The sequence below is a fragment of the Chiloscyllium plagiosum genome, chromosome 13 (genome assembly GCF_004010195.1).
Source record: "Chiloscyllium plagiosum isolate BGI_BamShark_2017 chromosome 13, ASM401019v2, whole genome shotgun sequence".
Taxonomy (NCBI): domain Eukaryota; kingdom Metazoa; phylum Chordata; class Chondrichthyes; order Orectolobiformes; family Hemiscylliidae; genus Chiloscyllium; species Chiloscyllium plagiosum.
The window spans coordinates 53,829,752-53,847,450 of NC_057722.1; the positions used below are offsets into that span (position 1 = coordinate 53,829,752).

Below are 17,699 nucleotides of genomic sequence, written 5' to 3' on the forward strand. Positions count from 1 at the left end.
TAACAAAGAGATGGGGTACTGGGCTAATGGTCGGATACTTGGTAGTGTGGATGAGCAGAGGGATCTTGGTGTTCATGTACACAGATTTTGAAAGTTGCCACCCAGGTAAATAGTGCGGTGAGGAAGGCATATGGCGTACTGGCTTTTATTGGTAGAGGAATTGAGTTCTGGAGTACTGAGGTCATGTTGCAGTTGTATAAGACTCTGGAGTATTGTGTGCAGTTTTGGTCACCATACTATAGGAAGGATGTGGTGGCACTGGAACGGGTGCAGAGGAGGTTTACCAGGATGTTGCCTGGTATGGTAGGAAGATCGTATGAGGAAAGGCTGAGGCACTTGGGGTTGTTTTCATTGGAGAAAAGAAGGTTTAGGGGTGACATAGTAGAGGTGTACAAGACGATTAGGGGTTTAGATAGGGTCGACAGTCAGAATCTTTTTCCACGTATGGAGTCTATTACAAGGTGACTTGATAGAGGTGTACAAGACGATTAGGGGTTTAGATAGGGTCGACAGTCAGAATCTTTTTCCACGTATGGAGTCAGCTATTACAAGGGGGCATAGCTTTAAATTAAGGGGGTGTAGGTATAGGACAGATGTTAGGGGTAGGTTCTTTACTCAGCGAGTCGTGAGTTCATGGAATGCCCTGCCAATAGCAGTGGTGGTCTCTCCCTCATTATGGGCATTTAAGCGGGCATTGGATAGGCATATGGAGGATAGTGGGCTAGTGTAGGTTAGGTGGGCTTGGATCGGCGCAACATCGAGGGCCGAAGGGCCTGTACTACGCTGTATTCTTCTATGTTCTATGTAAAACGAAGGTTAGGCTAATCAGCATGTAATTTTCCATCTTTTGCCTTACTCCCATTTTAAACAGCAGTATCACAGATTAGTGATTTTCCAATCCTCTGGGACCCTCACTGACTAACAATTCCTGATAGATCACCAATAACGTCTTCACTATCTGTTCAGCTGTCTCCCTGAGAACTCTGGGGTGTAGTCCATCTGGTCCAGGTGATTTATCCACCTTCAGGTCATTCAGATTCCTAGCACCTTCTCCTTGGTGATGGCCACCATACTCAGCTCTGCCCCTGACTCTTGGATTTTGGGGATATTACTTGTGTCTTCCACTGTAAAGACTGACGCAAAGTAATTATTCAGTTCTTCAGCCTTTTCCTTGTTCCCCAATACTATTAATTTGATACCAATATACGTCAGTGACATTCAACATGATTCTGCAAAACTAAGTTGTGCTTACAACAGATTTCATATATAAAAAGCCTTTATGTAATAATTGATCAAGTCACTGGCTAAAACAAAAACTAGTAACCTGAGCCACATTATAGGATATGAGGGCAAATAACCAGAAGCTTCATCTAACAGGTAAGCCTTTCTAGTTTTTGTTTGGCTATCTTGCTGCTGCTCACTGTCATTTGGCATCATGGCACAATCAAAGTTTTCTTCTTCACTCTCTTGATGCATGATTGGCATGTCATGCATCAGTCAGAGCTGGCTCATGTTAGCAGCATATCAGCGATGAGCATGTACTATTTAGTCTAGTTGCAAAGTCTAGAAATCTTTGTTAGTATCCATGTGTTTGAACTTGTAACCCACACTGCCCAGTGAACTGAGTTCTGGAAGTTTACTAGTCATGTTTCTTTTTTGTCTTTCTCAAAAGAACTCCTTACATCTTAGAATGGTTAGACAATTGGTTGCTGGGCAAGGTCATTCCTTCCCTCATACATTATGGTAATCCCTTCTCAATTCGTATTGTACAGAAATGCAACAATGCAATTCAAAAGTTTGTTTTTGCAGTACTTGACATTTGTTGACCATTAATTTCATGAAATATACCACTCTTTGCTAGACAATCTGAATGAGGATAGTGGGGTAACAATGTGATACAACCCCAAACTGAGTAACATCATGGGTTTCCTCCGGGTGCTCCGGTTTCCTCCCACAGTCCAAAGATGTGCAGGGTCAGGTGAATTGGCCATACTAAATTGCCCGTAGTGTTAGGTAAGGGGTAAATATAGGGGTATGGGTGGGTTTCGCTTCGGCGGGTCAGTGTGGACTTGTTGGGCCGAAGGGCCTGTTTCCACACTGTAATCTAATCTAATCTAATCTAATCTTGAAATGATCTGCCAGTGAACTACAGTCTGTTGTCAGGCACTATTCATTCCAGGACACTAAATAAACTGAAAGCAGAGTCATTGTGTCAGCAACAGTTATACTCTTGTTGCTAAGCTGCTTAGCAATGGGAAATTTGGAGAAGGAATCTTTCACAAATATCTAATATTCTCCATGCACTTTGAATAGGTTTACTGCTATTTTTGTCCAAAGAATGGTTAGAACATCATGTGGATGTACTGCTGCATCTGGAGTCAATAAGCTGGCATGCCTCACATTCGCCTGATTCACCCCTGACCAGTAAACACTATTCTTCTTGTGTATCAATCCCAAGTGTAACAAAGTCATGAAATCCTGGCATAATACTTTTGGTGTTACACCTGGTCTTCCCCTAGAAATGACTGGCCACAATGTACCAAGTTTGTTCTGTATACCCAATGAAAACAAATGGTCTCAAGAGCCTCTTTAACACTATCAGGCCACCCAGGATAATGGTCGTTTCCAACTCATACTTGCACATGGAAGTAGACCTTCGGTCCAACTTGTCCATGCCAACCAAAATTTCCTAAATTAAACTAGTCCCTTTTGCCTGCATTTGGCCCAAATCCCTCTGAACCTTCCCTATTTATGTACCTGGTTAAATATCGCAACTGTACCTCCATTTAAGACTTCCTCAAGCAGTTCGTTCCACATGCGAACCACCCAATGTGGAAAAAGTTGCCTCTCATGTCCCTTTCATAGCTTTGTCCTCTCACCTGAGAAATAATGCCCCCTAGTTTTGGACTCTCCTACCAGAGAGAAAAGTCCTTTGCTATTCACCCTACCTATGCCCCTTAGTTAAAAAAATCAAACACCAGGTTACAGTCCAGCATTGGAAGTAATACCAAATAAACCTGTTGGTCTATAACCTGATGCTGTGAGCTTTTTAACTTTGTCCACCCCAGTCCAACAGCAGCTCATCCAACTTATGCCCCTTTTGATTTCATAAACCTCGAAGGTCACCCTCAAACTCCTACACACAAGTGAAAAACGTTCCAGCCTTTCCAGCTTCTCCACATAACTTAAAGGCCCCGATCTGACAACATCCTTGTAAAACCTCTCTGCACCCTCTGCAATTTAACTGTATCCTTTCTGTAGGGATGCAATCAGAACAATACGTAGTATTCTAAAAGTGGCCTCGACTACATCCTGTATAATCGCAACATGACTTCCCAACTCCTATACTGAACCGCCACAGCAATGAACACCTTCGGCAGTTGCCGCCTGCAACTATTCACATTGGTTCTGGACAAAATGTAACAGATGTGTCTTAAGAAATTTATAAACCTCAGGTGATCCAATTGTTTGACAAGTGGTCTGTACTGCCACAAATCAGTGTGGCTCGAATCTCATGTGTTGCAACTATAGTGATATATGTTATTACGACACAGGATAAACTCCTCTGCTTATTTAAAACCAGCAACAGAAAAGATTTACCCCGTGCAGTAATCTATGAACATTCAATCAGCCAAGAACTAGTTAAAGTAAAAATTAACAACTTCATTTCTTAAAGTATAACAGAGAATAATTAACTGACAACTATTTACAATTTCTTCCTCTAACCTATCTTTTACTTTCCCCTCTACAATACTAATCTGTTAAAACCCCCGATTAAGATTTACAAAACAAAACTTATTATCTCAAAACTGGGCAGCTTTCATTCTTCTCTGTATTTTGGTCTTTTTTTCTTCTTCTTGGGGATTCTGCTTCACAGGTTACTGATCGATAAAGGTACCTTTAAGAGAACTATTTTTGGGCAGTCTTTACATGCTAGTGGCTTAGCAGTTCTCCTCTCAACTGTTCAATTTTCCTTGGTCTTATACTACCCCCCCCCCCCCCCCCCGGCCAAAGCATTGGATTGTGTCACTGGCTTTTACTAAATTCAAACTGGATTGGAGTTTGGTATTTTTAAGGGTATAATTTAAACTGATTGGCCTGATTCAAATCTGTTTTGTCATTTCCAGGCAACCAGCTACCCAGTAGCTGAAGCACCTGTTACACTGCATCTTATTGAGAACACTTGTGTTGTCACTGCTAACTTTTAACTCTCTTAAAAGGTACAGTACATCCACATCTTCATAATACCATATATTAGTAGTCCTGCCAATGCTGAACCATTGATATTTACCAGGTAGATGATTTCTGGTAAAGCAGGAGGAGTTTGCCAAATCATGGAACTGGCCATTTTTTATATACTGAGGGACAATAATAAGTGATATTCTGTGGTACTGACAAAGGTTCACTTCTTGCTGAGGTACTGGTGACTCAATATTAATTGCAGATGTCTGTAAAGTACTTCAGTGAATGATAAGGTGCTGTACCTTGAGTTTGCATTGAGTTTCACTAGAATACTACAGGAGGAAGATATCAACTTGATTGGAGAATTAAAATTGCAAGCTACCAGAAACTCAGGGTTATGCACATTGAATGGAAGTACATCATAAAGCAATCACACAAGCCAATAAAACTTAAAAGTGAAGTTGACATTGGTTCTCAGGAGAGACAGTATGGGGAACTAAATAATGGAAAATAAGGAAATGGCAGATAAATTGAACAAATATTTTAAGTCTGTCTACACTGTACGGGCTACAAATAATGTCCCAGAAATTAATTGTGAATCGGGAGGTGAAAGGGAAGGCAGAACTTAAAACAATTACATTCACCATGCAAAGGGTATCAAAAAATGTATTCAAAATAAAAGTAGACAAGTTCCAGGTGCTAAGGAACCTTATCCTGGAGTTTTAGATGCATTGGCTTTAATTTTCAAAAATTCCCTAGAATCAGGAAAAGGCCCAACAGATTACAAGAGAGGGAACATAACTTCTTCATTTAAGAACAGGAGGCAAATTTGAAAGTTTGTTATAAGGAAAATAATGGACTACTTTATTAGGTTCAATATAGCAGGACATTTTTTAAAAATCCTACACACCACATACGTTGAGTCAGCATACTTTGTGCAAAGAAAAACATGTTTTACTAACTAATTTCAGGGAGTAATAAGCAATGTGGATAAAGGATAAAATGGTTTCTTAACAGCATGTTACATCACAAAAGTTGCTATAATAAGAGATCAAGGGTAACATAATAGCATCGAAAGAGGATTGGTTAGCTGGCAGGAAACTCAAAGTAGTTGATTTTTGTTTTAGGAAGATGTGACAAATGTCACCAGGATCAATGCTAGGTTCGCAATTACAAGTCATTCTGCTACAATGAGCATTTTGTGAATGCAAATTTGCTATAATACGATCAACGAATTGGGGACACTGTTTCTATAGCATAATTTTTAAAGATTATACTGGTTATAATGCAATTCCAGCCCCATTAGTTTAAATAGTGCTGCTTTTTAGCAATTTTCTTAGAAGACAGGATTGCTCGAAAACAGAATACCGCATTATAGCTTTTAGCCCTAGACCCGATGGGTTGCATCTATGTAGGAAGCAATTACATAGACTGTGATAGTAATCTTCTAAGAATTCTAAGATTCTGGAAAAATCCCAGACTTTTGGGAAATCTGCCAATGTAATCATAGACCATAATCTCAGAAAGGAAGTTACCCATTTAAGACAGAGATAATGAGGAATTTATTCTCTTAAGGGGTAGTAAATCTATAGAATTTTTACCACAGAGAGCTATTGAGTCTGGACTGCGCAGAATAGTCAAGGCCGAGATTAACAGATTTTTCATCAGTAAAGGTATCAAGGAGTATGAGGAAAAGGCAGGAAAGTGCAGTTGAGCCATGATCTCTCAGTGGTGGAGCAGACAAAATAAGCTAAATGGTATCCTTCTGCTTGTATACCTTATGGCCTTGTAGTAATGTTACTATAGTAATCTAAAGATCTCTGGACTAATGCTTCAGAGGCAAATTCAAATCCCACCACAGCAGCTGAAGCAAGTTAAATTTAATTTGTTAACTACTCCTGAATAAAATGCAAGTCTCATTAATAATAATTACGAAACTGCTAAATTGTTCTGGTTCACCACTGTGCTTCAAAGCAGGAAAAATGCCATCTATACACATCTGGTTTATATATAATGCAAGGCCCATTTGACAGTCCGCTATAATGAAGTAGCAGACCACTCAGTTGCATAAAACTGTTGCAGAAAAAAATCCTACAGAAGTACATACACTGCATGGACCATGGTTGTTCACGAGATAGGTTTACCACCACCTTCTCAAAGATAATGCAAGATGGCCAATAAATATTGGCCTTGCCTGCAATGTTCAGAAGAGCAAGTTAAAATAAAAACTACAACAGCTACCCATTCTAATTTGCATTTGAATGTTAGATGATACTTGAAATACTTTGTCACTGATCAAGTACTGTATAAAATTATTTCCTTTATGACATGCTTTTCTGGCATTAAGATTCATCAACTAGTAGAAAAATTCTTCAAATTCTTGATTATCTTAAATGTTTGTGTAGCGTGCTGAGCTACAAAACGTGAGAAAGCATATAAATAACATACTAATCAATGTAAAAGAAAATCTGTATTATGCAGAAAGTAATACACTCAGTGTTGCAGACAAAGCATGATGGCTACTACAGTTTTTAAACAAAATACGCACAAGAGTAGTAAAGGAGCTATGCAATCTTTACATAGGTCATCACCAGCATCAAGTTATGATATCTTCATTTTGATTAATTTCGAGGTGAGTGTACTCTTCAACTAAAAAAGTGAGCAATCCATCCCCAGGCGATTAAACCAGAGGCACAACAGGACAATTTCACAATAAACTGGTTTCTTCTAATCAAGCGAACGATTACTAATAGGTCTCGATAACCACTTTCAACTGTAATAATGAACAAAAAAATTTAATACTTCCAACCTTTTTATTCTACCTGCCGTGGAATAGAGATGGAGGGCAAATTTGAATATTACTAGAACACATAAAAGAGAAATGAATAGATTTCAGGGTATTTAAATTAAACTGGATTTTCAGTGACAATTACTATGGCAACAGGCTTACTGCTGCCCTGCAGGAATCATTAAAACTGAATCAGGAGTGCGGAGGTGGTTGGAGAAACATAACTGTTTTATGACAATGATTTCATAGGCCTTCTAACTGCGACAAACGAACTGAAGGCATTTTCCAATGATTTTCTACCAACACTTGTACTGATCTAATTTTTCTGATGGAAATAAATATTTTTATTCAGATTATTATCACTGAGCAAGCATGTATTTCACTGCAACAGGGGCAGGAAACAAGTTCATTGAAACAAATCACAGTGCTTGCTAGCTCTAAACAGAATTTCATAATTACTTTAATAACAAAATAATCACTGCAAGATAGAAGGTGACTTATTCTCAGTCACAAAATAAATCGAACACCGGTTACAATCTTCCCCTCAGCACACCTTTGCAAACAGCGGCAATATTCAGTAACCCTTGACAGGTGTAATGTTGTCAAGCAAATACAATCACGTTTTTAAAAATAATCAAAAATTCAAGCTCCTAATCCAGCATGCAAGAAAAGCATTGCCACAAAACAGCCACAACACAATAGAAGCACTTTTCAATTTGCTACAGTAAAATGCCTACATTGTGCAAATGCAATGTGGTTGACTGAAAGCTGCCCTCTGAAATGGGCAATGAAGCCACTCAATTTTAGGGTAAATAGAGATGGGTGACTAAAGTTGGCCTTTCCAGGGACATTCACCCGTCATGAAAGAATAAAAAGAGGGAAGCAATGGATGGCCCAGTGTATTGTCACTAGTCTACTAATCCAGAGGGCCACAATGTTCTGGAGACCTGCATTAGGCTCCCACTGTGGCAGATGGTTGAATCTGAATTCAATAAAATTCTGGAATTAAAAGATAATCAACACATCAATGTTGATTGTGAAAAAAGCCATCTGGTTCACAGATGTCCTTTAGGATAGGACATGTGCTGCACAGCAACATGGCTGTCTCTTAGCAAGCCATTCAGCTGTAAGAAACCACTAAATATAGTCTCGAAAAAAAGGGATTGAAGCCAGTCAGAACAACTGGCATCAATGTAGACACCCAGCTACCTCGGCCCTGCCAACCCCACATAGTCCTCCTTACCAATATCTGGGAGCTACAGCCAAAATTGAGAGAGCTATGTCACCCCCTATTCAAGCGACAGTCTAACATAGTCATTCTCTCCAGCTTGATCATAACACACCATCACCATCACTATCCCTAGATTTATCCCATCAGCAAGAGTGACCTGGCAGAGGAGATGACAGAGTGATATACAGTTGGAAATGAGTTGCCCTGGGAGTCCTCAAACTTGACTCCAAATTCCATGAGGTCTCATGGCATCACATTATACAAGGCCATGGAAACTTCCAGTTGATTACCATTTACTAACACTCCTCAAAACCCCCACCCTTGATCTGATCAACCCATAATGTTGAATACCACTTGGATAAGTGTGGCAAGGTTACAGAATGCATTCAATGTCCTCCACCAAGAGTGGCTTGGCAGAACCATGATCTACCAGAACTAGTCAAATCCCAAAAGACATATCTGCTAAATTGGGACCATAGCATACAGCGAAGGAACGAAGAGAAGGATAAAGAAAACCTACTTGACCAATCAGCCTGCTGCAGATGCAAACATCCATGACAGTATTGCCAGGAGTGACCACTGTACAGATCTTGTGGAGATGAAGTCTCATCTTCACATTAAGGATACCCTTGATCATATTCTGTGGCACTATCACTGCACTAAATGGATCTCACAAATTTAGAAACATAACATTAGATATCCAAAAGTAGATACAGGCCATCAGCAGGAAAACTGTTTGCAAACAATCTGGAACCTCAAGGCATGACGTATCTTCCAACCTACCATTACCACCAACCTGGTAGTTGGCTGGAGGGAATACTTGGAGCAGCATCAGCCCATCCTAAAAATGAGGATACCTGATAGACACAGAGGTATAAAACTATTTGCATGCCGAACAGAATTAATAGCAAGTGATACATCAAATTAAGCAATTTCACCAACAAATCAAATCTAAGCTCTGCAGCCCTGCCACATCCAGTCATGATTGGTGGTGGACAATTAAACAAATCTCTAGAAGGAAAGACTCTATTGTCAAATTCAGGAAGGGCTCAACTCATCAGCGCAAAAAATCTTCTTTAAAATTTTTGAAACAACGTTGAGCCAGAAGTGATAGGTGGATGATCCATTTTGGATCCTAGATACCCTGATGCCAGTCTTAAGCCAATTCAATCCACACCAAATGATATCAAACAGAAGGCACAGAATACTGCAAAGCCAATATTCCTCAGCGTAGCACTGAAGACATCTGTTCTTGATCTTGCCAGTTGGTCAGGTACTACAACACTATATTCAAAAACCAGCGCTAATGCAATCCAGCCAATCACCACACTCTTGGCTGATTCTCAACACTGTAAAAGCGATGCAAGGTTCATCAACTGTGCTATCAAGCATTTGCTTGGAAATTACCTGCTCACTGATCCCTCTGTTTCTGTTCCACCAGGGCCACTCAGTTCCTGACCTAATTATGGCCTTGGTTCAAAAATGGACCAGAGAGTTGAACTCCAAAAGGTGAGGCGAGTGTGATTGCCCTCAATATCAAAATCATAATTGAAAAAGTATGGCATCAAGGACCCCTAACAAAACTAGAGTCAATGGGAGTGAGGGTGAAAATTCTCTACTGGTTGGATTCATACCTAGCACAAAGGAAGATGGTTGTGATTGTTGAACTCTACCATATTAGCTTCAGGACACCTGTGCAGGAATTCCTCAGGGTAGTGTACCAGGCCCAGTTATCTTCAATAGCTTCATGACTGATCTTCTCCATCACAAAGTCTGAAATGGGAATGTTTGTTGATGGTTGCACAACATTCAGCAACATTTGTGATCTATCAGATATTGAGACAGTCCATGTCCAATTGCAGCAAGATTTTGAAAATACCCAGCTCTGAACTGACATGTGGCAAGTAAAAATGTTCTACACAAGTACCAAGCAATGACCATCTCCAACAAGAGAGAATCTAACCACCACCCTTTTAACATTTAATGGTATTGCCAAAATTGAATCCCTCATTGTCAACAATCTGGTATTTCATTGACCAGAAATAAACTGGACTAGCCTATCAAGTACCGTGGCTACAAAAGCAGAATCCTGTAGCAGGTAACTCACATCCTGATCCTCCAAAGTTTGTCCACCAATCGACAAAACACAAATCAGCTGTGTTAAAATATTCCACATTTGCCTGAAGGAGTAATGTTCCAACAACACTTGAAAAGCTCTACACAATCCAGGATAAAGCAAGCCTCTTGATTAGCACCACCTCCAAACATTCAGCCCCTCCACTGCCAAGGTTGGCAGCTGTGTGCCACCTATGCAATATACAATAGAAATTAAACAAAGCCCCTTAGACAGCATCTTCCAAATCTACAACTGCCAGCATCTTGAAAGACAAGGACCTTTTGGATGGATTGGGAACCTCACCAACTGGAAGTACCCCTCCAAGCCACTCACCATCCTGACTTTAAAATATATTTCCGCTCTTTCAGTGTCATGGAGTCAAAATCTTGGAATTCCATCCTGAATGGCACTGTGGGTCTACCTGCACCACATCAACTGCAGCAGTTCAGGAAGACAGTTCATCACCAGCTTCTCAAGGGCAACACATGATGGGCAATAAATGCTGACCCAGCCACAAAATATCCACATTCCATGAACGAACATAACAGAATGAAACAAAAATTTATTTAATTGCAGTATTCCTTTAATTTAAAAAAAAGTGTTTCTTCCTTACTTCATAGAATCCCTCCATTGTGGAAGGAGGCCATCAAGTCCACAGGGCCACCCCGCAAAAGCATCCCACCCTGACCCGTCCCCTCCCCCACTCTGACCCGTCCCCTCCCCCACCCTATCTCTGTATTTCACATGGCTAATCAACCTAGTCTGCACAGCTCTGGACACTATGGGCAATTTAGCATGGCCAATCCACCTAAGCTGCACAGTTTCGGATTATTTGGAGATACACTGACATAGTTTTCATGTTACTAAATCAACAAACGGTTTGTGAAATCAGCCATTATTCAGTTTGGCCTGTTTGTGATTCTAGACCCACAGCAACATGGTTGCCTCTTAAGTGTCATCTGAAATGGTCTAGTAGGTCATATCAGTTATACTCAAGAAAGCCAATATCAACATCTTTTCAAGGGCTATATCTGGTCGGCAATAAATGCTGATTTTTCCAGTGACGTAAAATCCCGTAAATATTCAAAGGCATTCTAGTGCAAAAATGGTTCTTTCCCAATCAACAAATGATCAAAAATATGTTAGCCTTTTATCAAGCTGAAACCAGAATATTTCCAAAGCATAAAAGACAATCAATCTCTGCAATTCCACATTACTACAGGATTCTTAATACAGTACCATGTACTTTTTGCAAGATGCAAGATAAATTTATAGTACACAGTTATACCTCCTCTTCCTCGCTTGACAGCCGCTGATATTCTGACTGGTCGTTCATATCTGGATGATTCATTTCAGTTCTCCACAATCACATGAGAATATAGCTGTTTTCAAGGATGCTGCATAAAAAAACGCTTTGCTCACTTTTTACTATCCTCCAGCTCCCTTTTTCTTTTGGGTTGCTTCCTCTGTGCTGAAACTGCGGGTCTCTAAATGTTTGCACAACCTACAGACACAGTGACATTAACACACACTGCATATATGTATACCCCTCTCTCTCCTACTCGCCTAACCTTACTGGCTGCATCGGCTGCTTTTAAACCATTCAGCTTCTGCTTTACTGGTTTAGAGATGCTGCATTAAAAACACATGATCACGCCCTCAGTCTATCCATCTTTTTAGCATTCTCAAAGCAACACAGATATTCTTGCTACTTATTCTTCCCTCACAGTCTCTCTTTTGTTAATCCTTCAAATGGTCTGTTTTTTTTTGATCATTCATTGTGTATTAATTTCCTACCATTTCGATTCTATGCGTCCGTTATTTTTTCAGCTAGAATGCATTTCTGTGACTTGCGGTGTCCTTTGCAAAAATGTTGTGTGACTACATGCCATACAAAGGACACAGATGAACACAGACTGCAGTGTCACTCGGTGCAGTGTACTGCCTAGCTCACTGTGAAAATAACTATGCTTCATTAATTACTTAGTTGGTTTGGAGGGGGTGGGGGGAACGGGTGGTAAGATGTGTACAGCATAAAACACCAAATCAATCAATCAATCAAAGCTTATTAAAACAGATGATGCTGTTTACAGTCAGAACTGCTAAAACAGCCATTCTTCTAGAAAACAGAATTTCTTCAATGATATATTGACACTTGGCTGTTTAGTTTGTGTTCCAGGAAGTCAGGAACTGAAACTGCCTCCCAATGTCTACAGTTCCTTCAACAGAATTATTGACAAGAAAACAGCAAATGCCATCCTGGGGCAATACAGAATATGTAAACAACTTGGCATTTTTAACATTTTAATCAATTATTTATCTTGGCAAGATGATAGGAACTCAAAACTTAATTCTCCTGAAACAGTGATTTGACAACATTATAACTTTAAAACTACATTATTGAACTCTAGTTGCACAGAAAAACAATCTTAGGATTATTATCACTTTTCTGGGTTTTGCATTGAGATCCATTGTACACCTGATGTTGAAATTTGGACTCATTCTTTGTTCTTTATTTCCATAAAATAATTGCAATCTTGCAAAACTAAAATCAACCAAAAAGCGATCAGCTTCAAACAAAAGCAGAAAGGCCAGCCACCATTTCCACCACTTCCAGCTGGATGCCAGATGCCTCACCTCCCTGATCAGCATTCTGCATTGACTGTTCCCTCCAAGACACTGTTATCCACTCCTCCACTACTCCCAACGCCTCCCCACACTCCCACAGGACCTTCCCATGCATTGGCAGAAGGTGCAAGACCTACCCATTTACTTCCTACCCCCTCAACATCTAAAGTTCTAGATACACCTTCGTGGGGAAATAGCAATTTACCGGCACTTCATTCAATCTCGTCTATTTGATTCGCTGTTCACAATATGGTTGCCTCTATATTGAGAAGACAAAACACAAAAAGGAGTGACCACTTTGCAGAACATCCACATTCTGTCTGCAAAAGTGAGCCCAAGTTTCAAGTTGCCTGTCACTTCAACCCATAACAATGTTCCCTGGCCAACATCTCTGCTCAGATCTGAAGTACTCCAGCGAAGCTCAGCACAAGCTGGGAGAACTTTTCATTTTTTGCATGGGGATCCTGCAGTCTTCAGGAGTCAATACAGCAAACTTTTTATTAACTGGTTCCTACAGGAATAGGAGTTTGCCTGTTGATCAAGAGAGCCACATAATCACTGTAAACACACCAAGTAATAGAAGCATAATGCAAGGAGTAAACACATTCCTGTTACACTTTATTTCCAGCAAAATTACTTAAACGGTCATGTAACTTTGCCTTAAATAAAACTTACTGGCAGTGAGACTTCTCACTCACAGCTTCAAATGACAAGTTGGACATCGCGATAACACAGTAAACTTCCAGTATTTCAGGTATATAATTTTTGCTGGTTTATAAGAGTGTGCCGGTTCAAAAGGTGCTGGTTAAAACAAAGTTTTCTGTAATTTTAGCGCTGAACCTCATCTTCCACATCATTTTCCCACTCCAGTCCCCAGGCCTTGTCATCACATGGGATGCTTTCAGCACAGCCAATGCCCATCATCAGCTTTTCTTTTTCCCTGGCTTACCACTGTCCATCCATTTGCTTGCCTAACTGTCTTTCTCCCTCTGGGCTCAGTTGTCACCTATCCTTTTACTCCTTTTCCATTGCCCACCCTGTCTTCAGCATATATAATCATCCTCGCGTAGCTACTAGCAGTTCTGATGAATGATGACTGCACCCAAAATGTTAACTCAGCTTTCTCTCCACAGATTATGCCTGACTTGCTCTATTTTTCCAGCAATTTCTCTTTTGCTTTCAGATCTCCCAAATTTGCAGTTCTTGGTTTAATTAAGTGATTAGCTTACTCTCTTCCTATCAACCTTTGGGATTATTAGACATGTGTAATGGAGAAAGTGAGGACTGCAGATGCTGGAGATCAGAGTCGAAAAGTGTGGCACTAGAAAAGCACAGCCAGTCAGGCAGCATCCGAGGAGCAGTAGAATTGACGTTTCCCGTGTAAACTCTTCATCTGGAATGTCGTGGGGTGGGGGTGGGGAGTGATGTGGGGAGAGGGGAGATGAGGAAACTGGGGAGATCCACATTGATCCAGTGTGGTTGGAGGGTCTCAAGGCAGAAGATGAAGCGTTCTTTCTCCAGCCGTAGGGTGGCTAGAGTTTGGCGGTGGAGGCAGCCCAGGACTTGCATATCCTTGGCGGTGTGGGAGGAAGTTGAAGTGGTCAGCCACAGGGCGTGTCCCAGAGATGTTCCCTGAAACGTTTCATAAGTTGGTGCCCTGTGTCCCTAAGGTAGAGGAGGCACATCGAGAGCAATGGATGCAGTAGATGAGGTATTTGGATGTGCAGGAAAATCTCTGCCAGATGTGGAAGATCCTTTGGGGCCTTGGACAGAGGTGAGGAGGGAGGTCTGGCACAGGTTTTACACCTCTTGCGGTGGCATGGAGATGCCAGGAGTGGAGGATGGATTGGTGGGGGGAGGTGTGAGCCTCATGAGGGATTCACAGAAGGAATGGTCTCTGCGGAATGTTGATAGAGGTGGGAAGGGAAGTATATCTCTGGTGGTGAGGTATGATTTTAGGTGGCAGAAATGGTGGAGGATAATGTGTTATATCGGAGGTTAGTGGGGTAGAAGGTGAGGATCGGAGGTGTTCTAGGGCAGAGATGCAGGAAGCGAAGGAGATGCACTGGAAGGCATTGTTGACCACGTGGGAGGGGAAATTGTGATTCTTAGAATAGGAGGCCATCTGGGATGCCCCGCCTGGGAACAGATATGGCAGAGGTGGAAGAATTGGGAGTAAGGGATAGTGTTTTTACAGGAGAGGGGTGGGAAGAGGTGTAGTCCAAGTAGCTGTGAGTGTGTATGGGTTTGGAGGAGATGTCAGCGTTGAGTCGGTTGCTGGAGATGGAGCCGGAGAGGTCCAGGAAGGGTAGGGATGTGTCTCAAGTGAATTTGATGTCAGGGTGGAAAGTGTTCATGAAATTGATGACCTGTTCAATCTCATCATGGGAGCACGAGGTGGTGTCGATACAGTCATCAATGTAGCAGAGGAAGAGGTGAGGAATGGTGCCAGTGTAACTGTGGAAGATGGACTGTTTGACGTATCCAAAGAGGCAGGCGTAGCTGAGGCGCATGTGGGTAATCATGGCTATGCCTTTGGTCTGAAGGAAGTGGGAGGATTCAAAGGCAAAGGCAAAGTTGTTTAGGGTGAGGACCAGTTCCATGGTTGAATGAGTGCTTCGGTGGAGGGGTACTGGTTAGGTCAGCGATAGAGGAAGAAACGGACAGCAAATAGAGTAGAAATCCAAGGTAACTATCAATACCAGATTTAAGGTAATCCTTTATGTTATATACACGTTTCCAAGAAAGGAAGGCTTCAGACAGGTTTAATTATAGAAAATCAAGGCAGCATGCTGCACCATTATACACGTTAAAATAATAATTTAGACTTTGGTATTACCAGTTTAATTAGGGAGCACACTTCAGCAGTCAAGCTAGGCACGTCCAATATCTGTATTGCAATGATACATGAATGCCCACTGTGAATAAGGGATTTGGGAAAGGCAGAATCAATCACATGGAGTGTGGAACGTTATTTTGGAGTGTGAACAGGTGACCAACTCCACACCCACTTGATCCACGTCACTCAGATGTGACATGGCAGCATGGCCCAGCACTGGCAGGTGTCAATTGTGTCGCAGTACTCGTACGAATCACACGTGCGTTGCTATTAGGAATTTTTTTTTTTAATTCTCTGTGAAAATCTCATTTATTTCAAAATCCGGAAAATTCCAAATTCCGAAAAACAACTAGCCCCATCCTGTAGATCCATAAAGTGATTTGCAAGAAAACACCTTGTTTTTTTTTAAATCAACTTTGCAATTCATATTCAAAAAGGTAATAAAGTGGAAGAAATGAACTTGCTCTGTAGTACTGTACACTGAAGCTCACAGTCCTATTGGACTAACTTGACTCTTCTGAAGTTTTTACCTCAACCTATTTCTTTCAGAAGTATTTCCATACGAGAGTCCATCTCTTTTGTGGCACAGGCTATGGATGTGTATAAGAAAAAAAACCTACTTTAAATGTGCCTCAGTATCATTGGTGTAAAACATTAACACCATTTGACAAAACAAATGCATGGAGATTGAAATAACTAGTTCACCAACACTGGAAAACGCTGGTTCCAATCTAAATCTCACCTTCACCAAGAAGCAAAGATTAGCCACATTCACAAGGTTTTAACACTTTCTGAAATTGAAGTCTTCCTTTCCCGGCAGAACTTCAAACCAGACATATACAAGTGCCCCACAGCTGCACTGCATGGAGGATTTTTAGTAACTCTGAACATCAACATCTAATCCTGCCAACAAAAACAGAGACTCCCTAAAGACAGCCAGCACTGAAATGCATTTTGGAGGTTAATAGGGTGACAGAGTCAACACAGTCAAACACAGCAATTAAAAGACAAAAAAAATCAATGCACACAGACCTGCTGAAGTCATGGAAGAGAACATTAAGCCAAACATTCCGATCAACCTCAAGGACCCTGTTATGGAGAACTGCAGACAGATAATTTTTGTCATTTTATGTACATGCAAACACAAAGATATTCACTTCATTAGCCTAATGAGGTGATGCTAATGCCAATGAAGATGTGCTAGTGATTCCCTTGTAGCATATTTGAGTATGTTTCAAATCTATATTTAAGTCTATAAAAGCTATATGATAACATTTAAAAATTATATAGTGTATAGGTTTATATCCAGAGGTTTTTGATGAATAGAAAATGTTTTTCTTAAGTATCAAACATTTTTTCATCTGTAATGTTCAATACATTAAAGTCATGAATGTATCCTGCAATTTCCAGGACCACTGTATAAAACTTTGAGAAAGTAACCACACGCTGCTGGGAAAATATCTATTCTTTATACACACTCATGTTAGCCATCCTGACCTTTTGGAATTTCAAGTACTTTACCCATTTTTTCTACACAATACAAAGAGGTTAAACTTTTTAAAAACACGGTTACTTTTAGAGGGATGGCAGTGAAGGCAGTGCAATGTTCCTCTTGCAACATGTTTGAGGTGAGGGATGCCATGGACGTCCCTGCTGATTACACTTGCAGGAAGTGCACCCATCTCCAGCTCCTCCAAGACCGTGTTAGGGATCTGGAAATGGAGTTGGATGAACTTAGGATCATTCGGGAGGCAGAGGGGATCATAGATCGGAGCTTTAGGGAAGTAGCAACTCCAAAGATTGCAGACAGATGGGTCACAGTGAGGGGGACTGGGAGAAAGCAGCCAGTGCAGGGACCCCCTGCGGCAATTCCCCTCAAGAACAAGTATACCGTTTTGGATACTTGTGGAGGGGA

The 17,699-nt window shown here is 40.9% G+C and overlaps 1 protein-coding gene across 5 annotated transcripts in view; it reads right to left on the minus strand.

Annotated features, from left to right (window-relative positions):
• Window positions 1–17,699, minus strand: part of tnk2b (tyrosine kinase, non-receptor, 2b) — a 270,657-nt gene that overhangs the window by 150,425 nt on the left and 102,533 nt on the right. The window contains exon 1 of one of the 5 annotated variants that reach the window (XM_043702431.1): window positions 11,606–12,139. The exons of 2 other annotated variants lie outside the window; for them this stretch is intronic. In XM_043702431.1, the coding sequence (XP_043558366.1) occupies window positions 11,606–11,668 (63 nt within the window). In that variant the 5' untranslated portion in view covers window positions 11,669–12,139. Of the gene's footprint in view, window positions 1–11,605; window positions 12,140–17,699 lie in introns of those variants that run through there. 2 more of the 5 variants (XM_043702432.1, XM_043702435.1) reach the window with 2 other exon arrangements.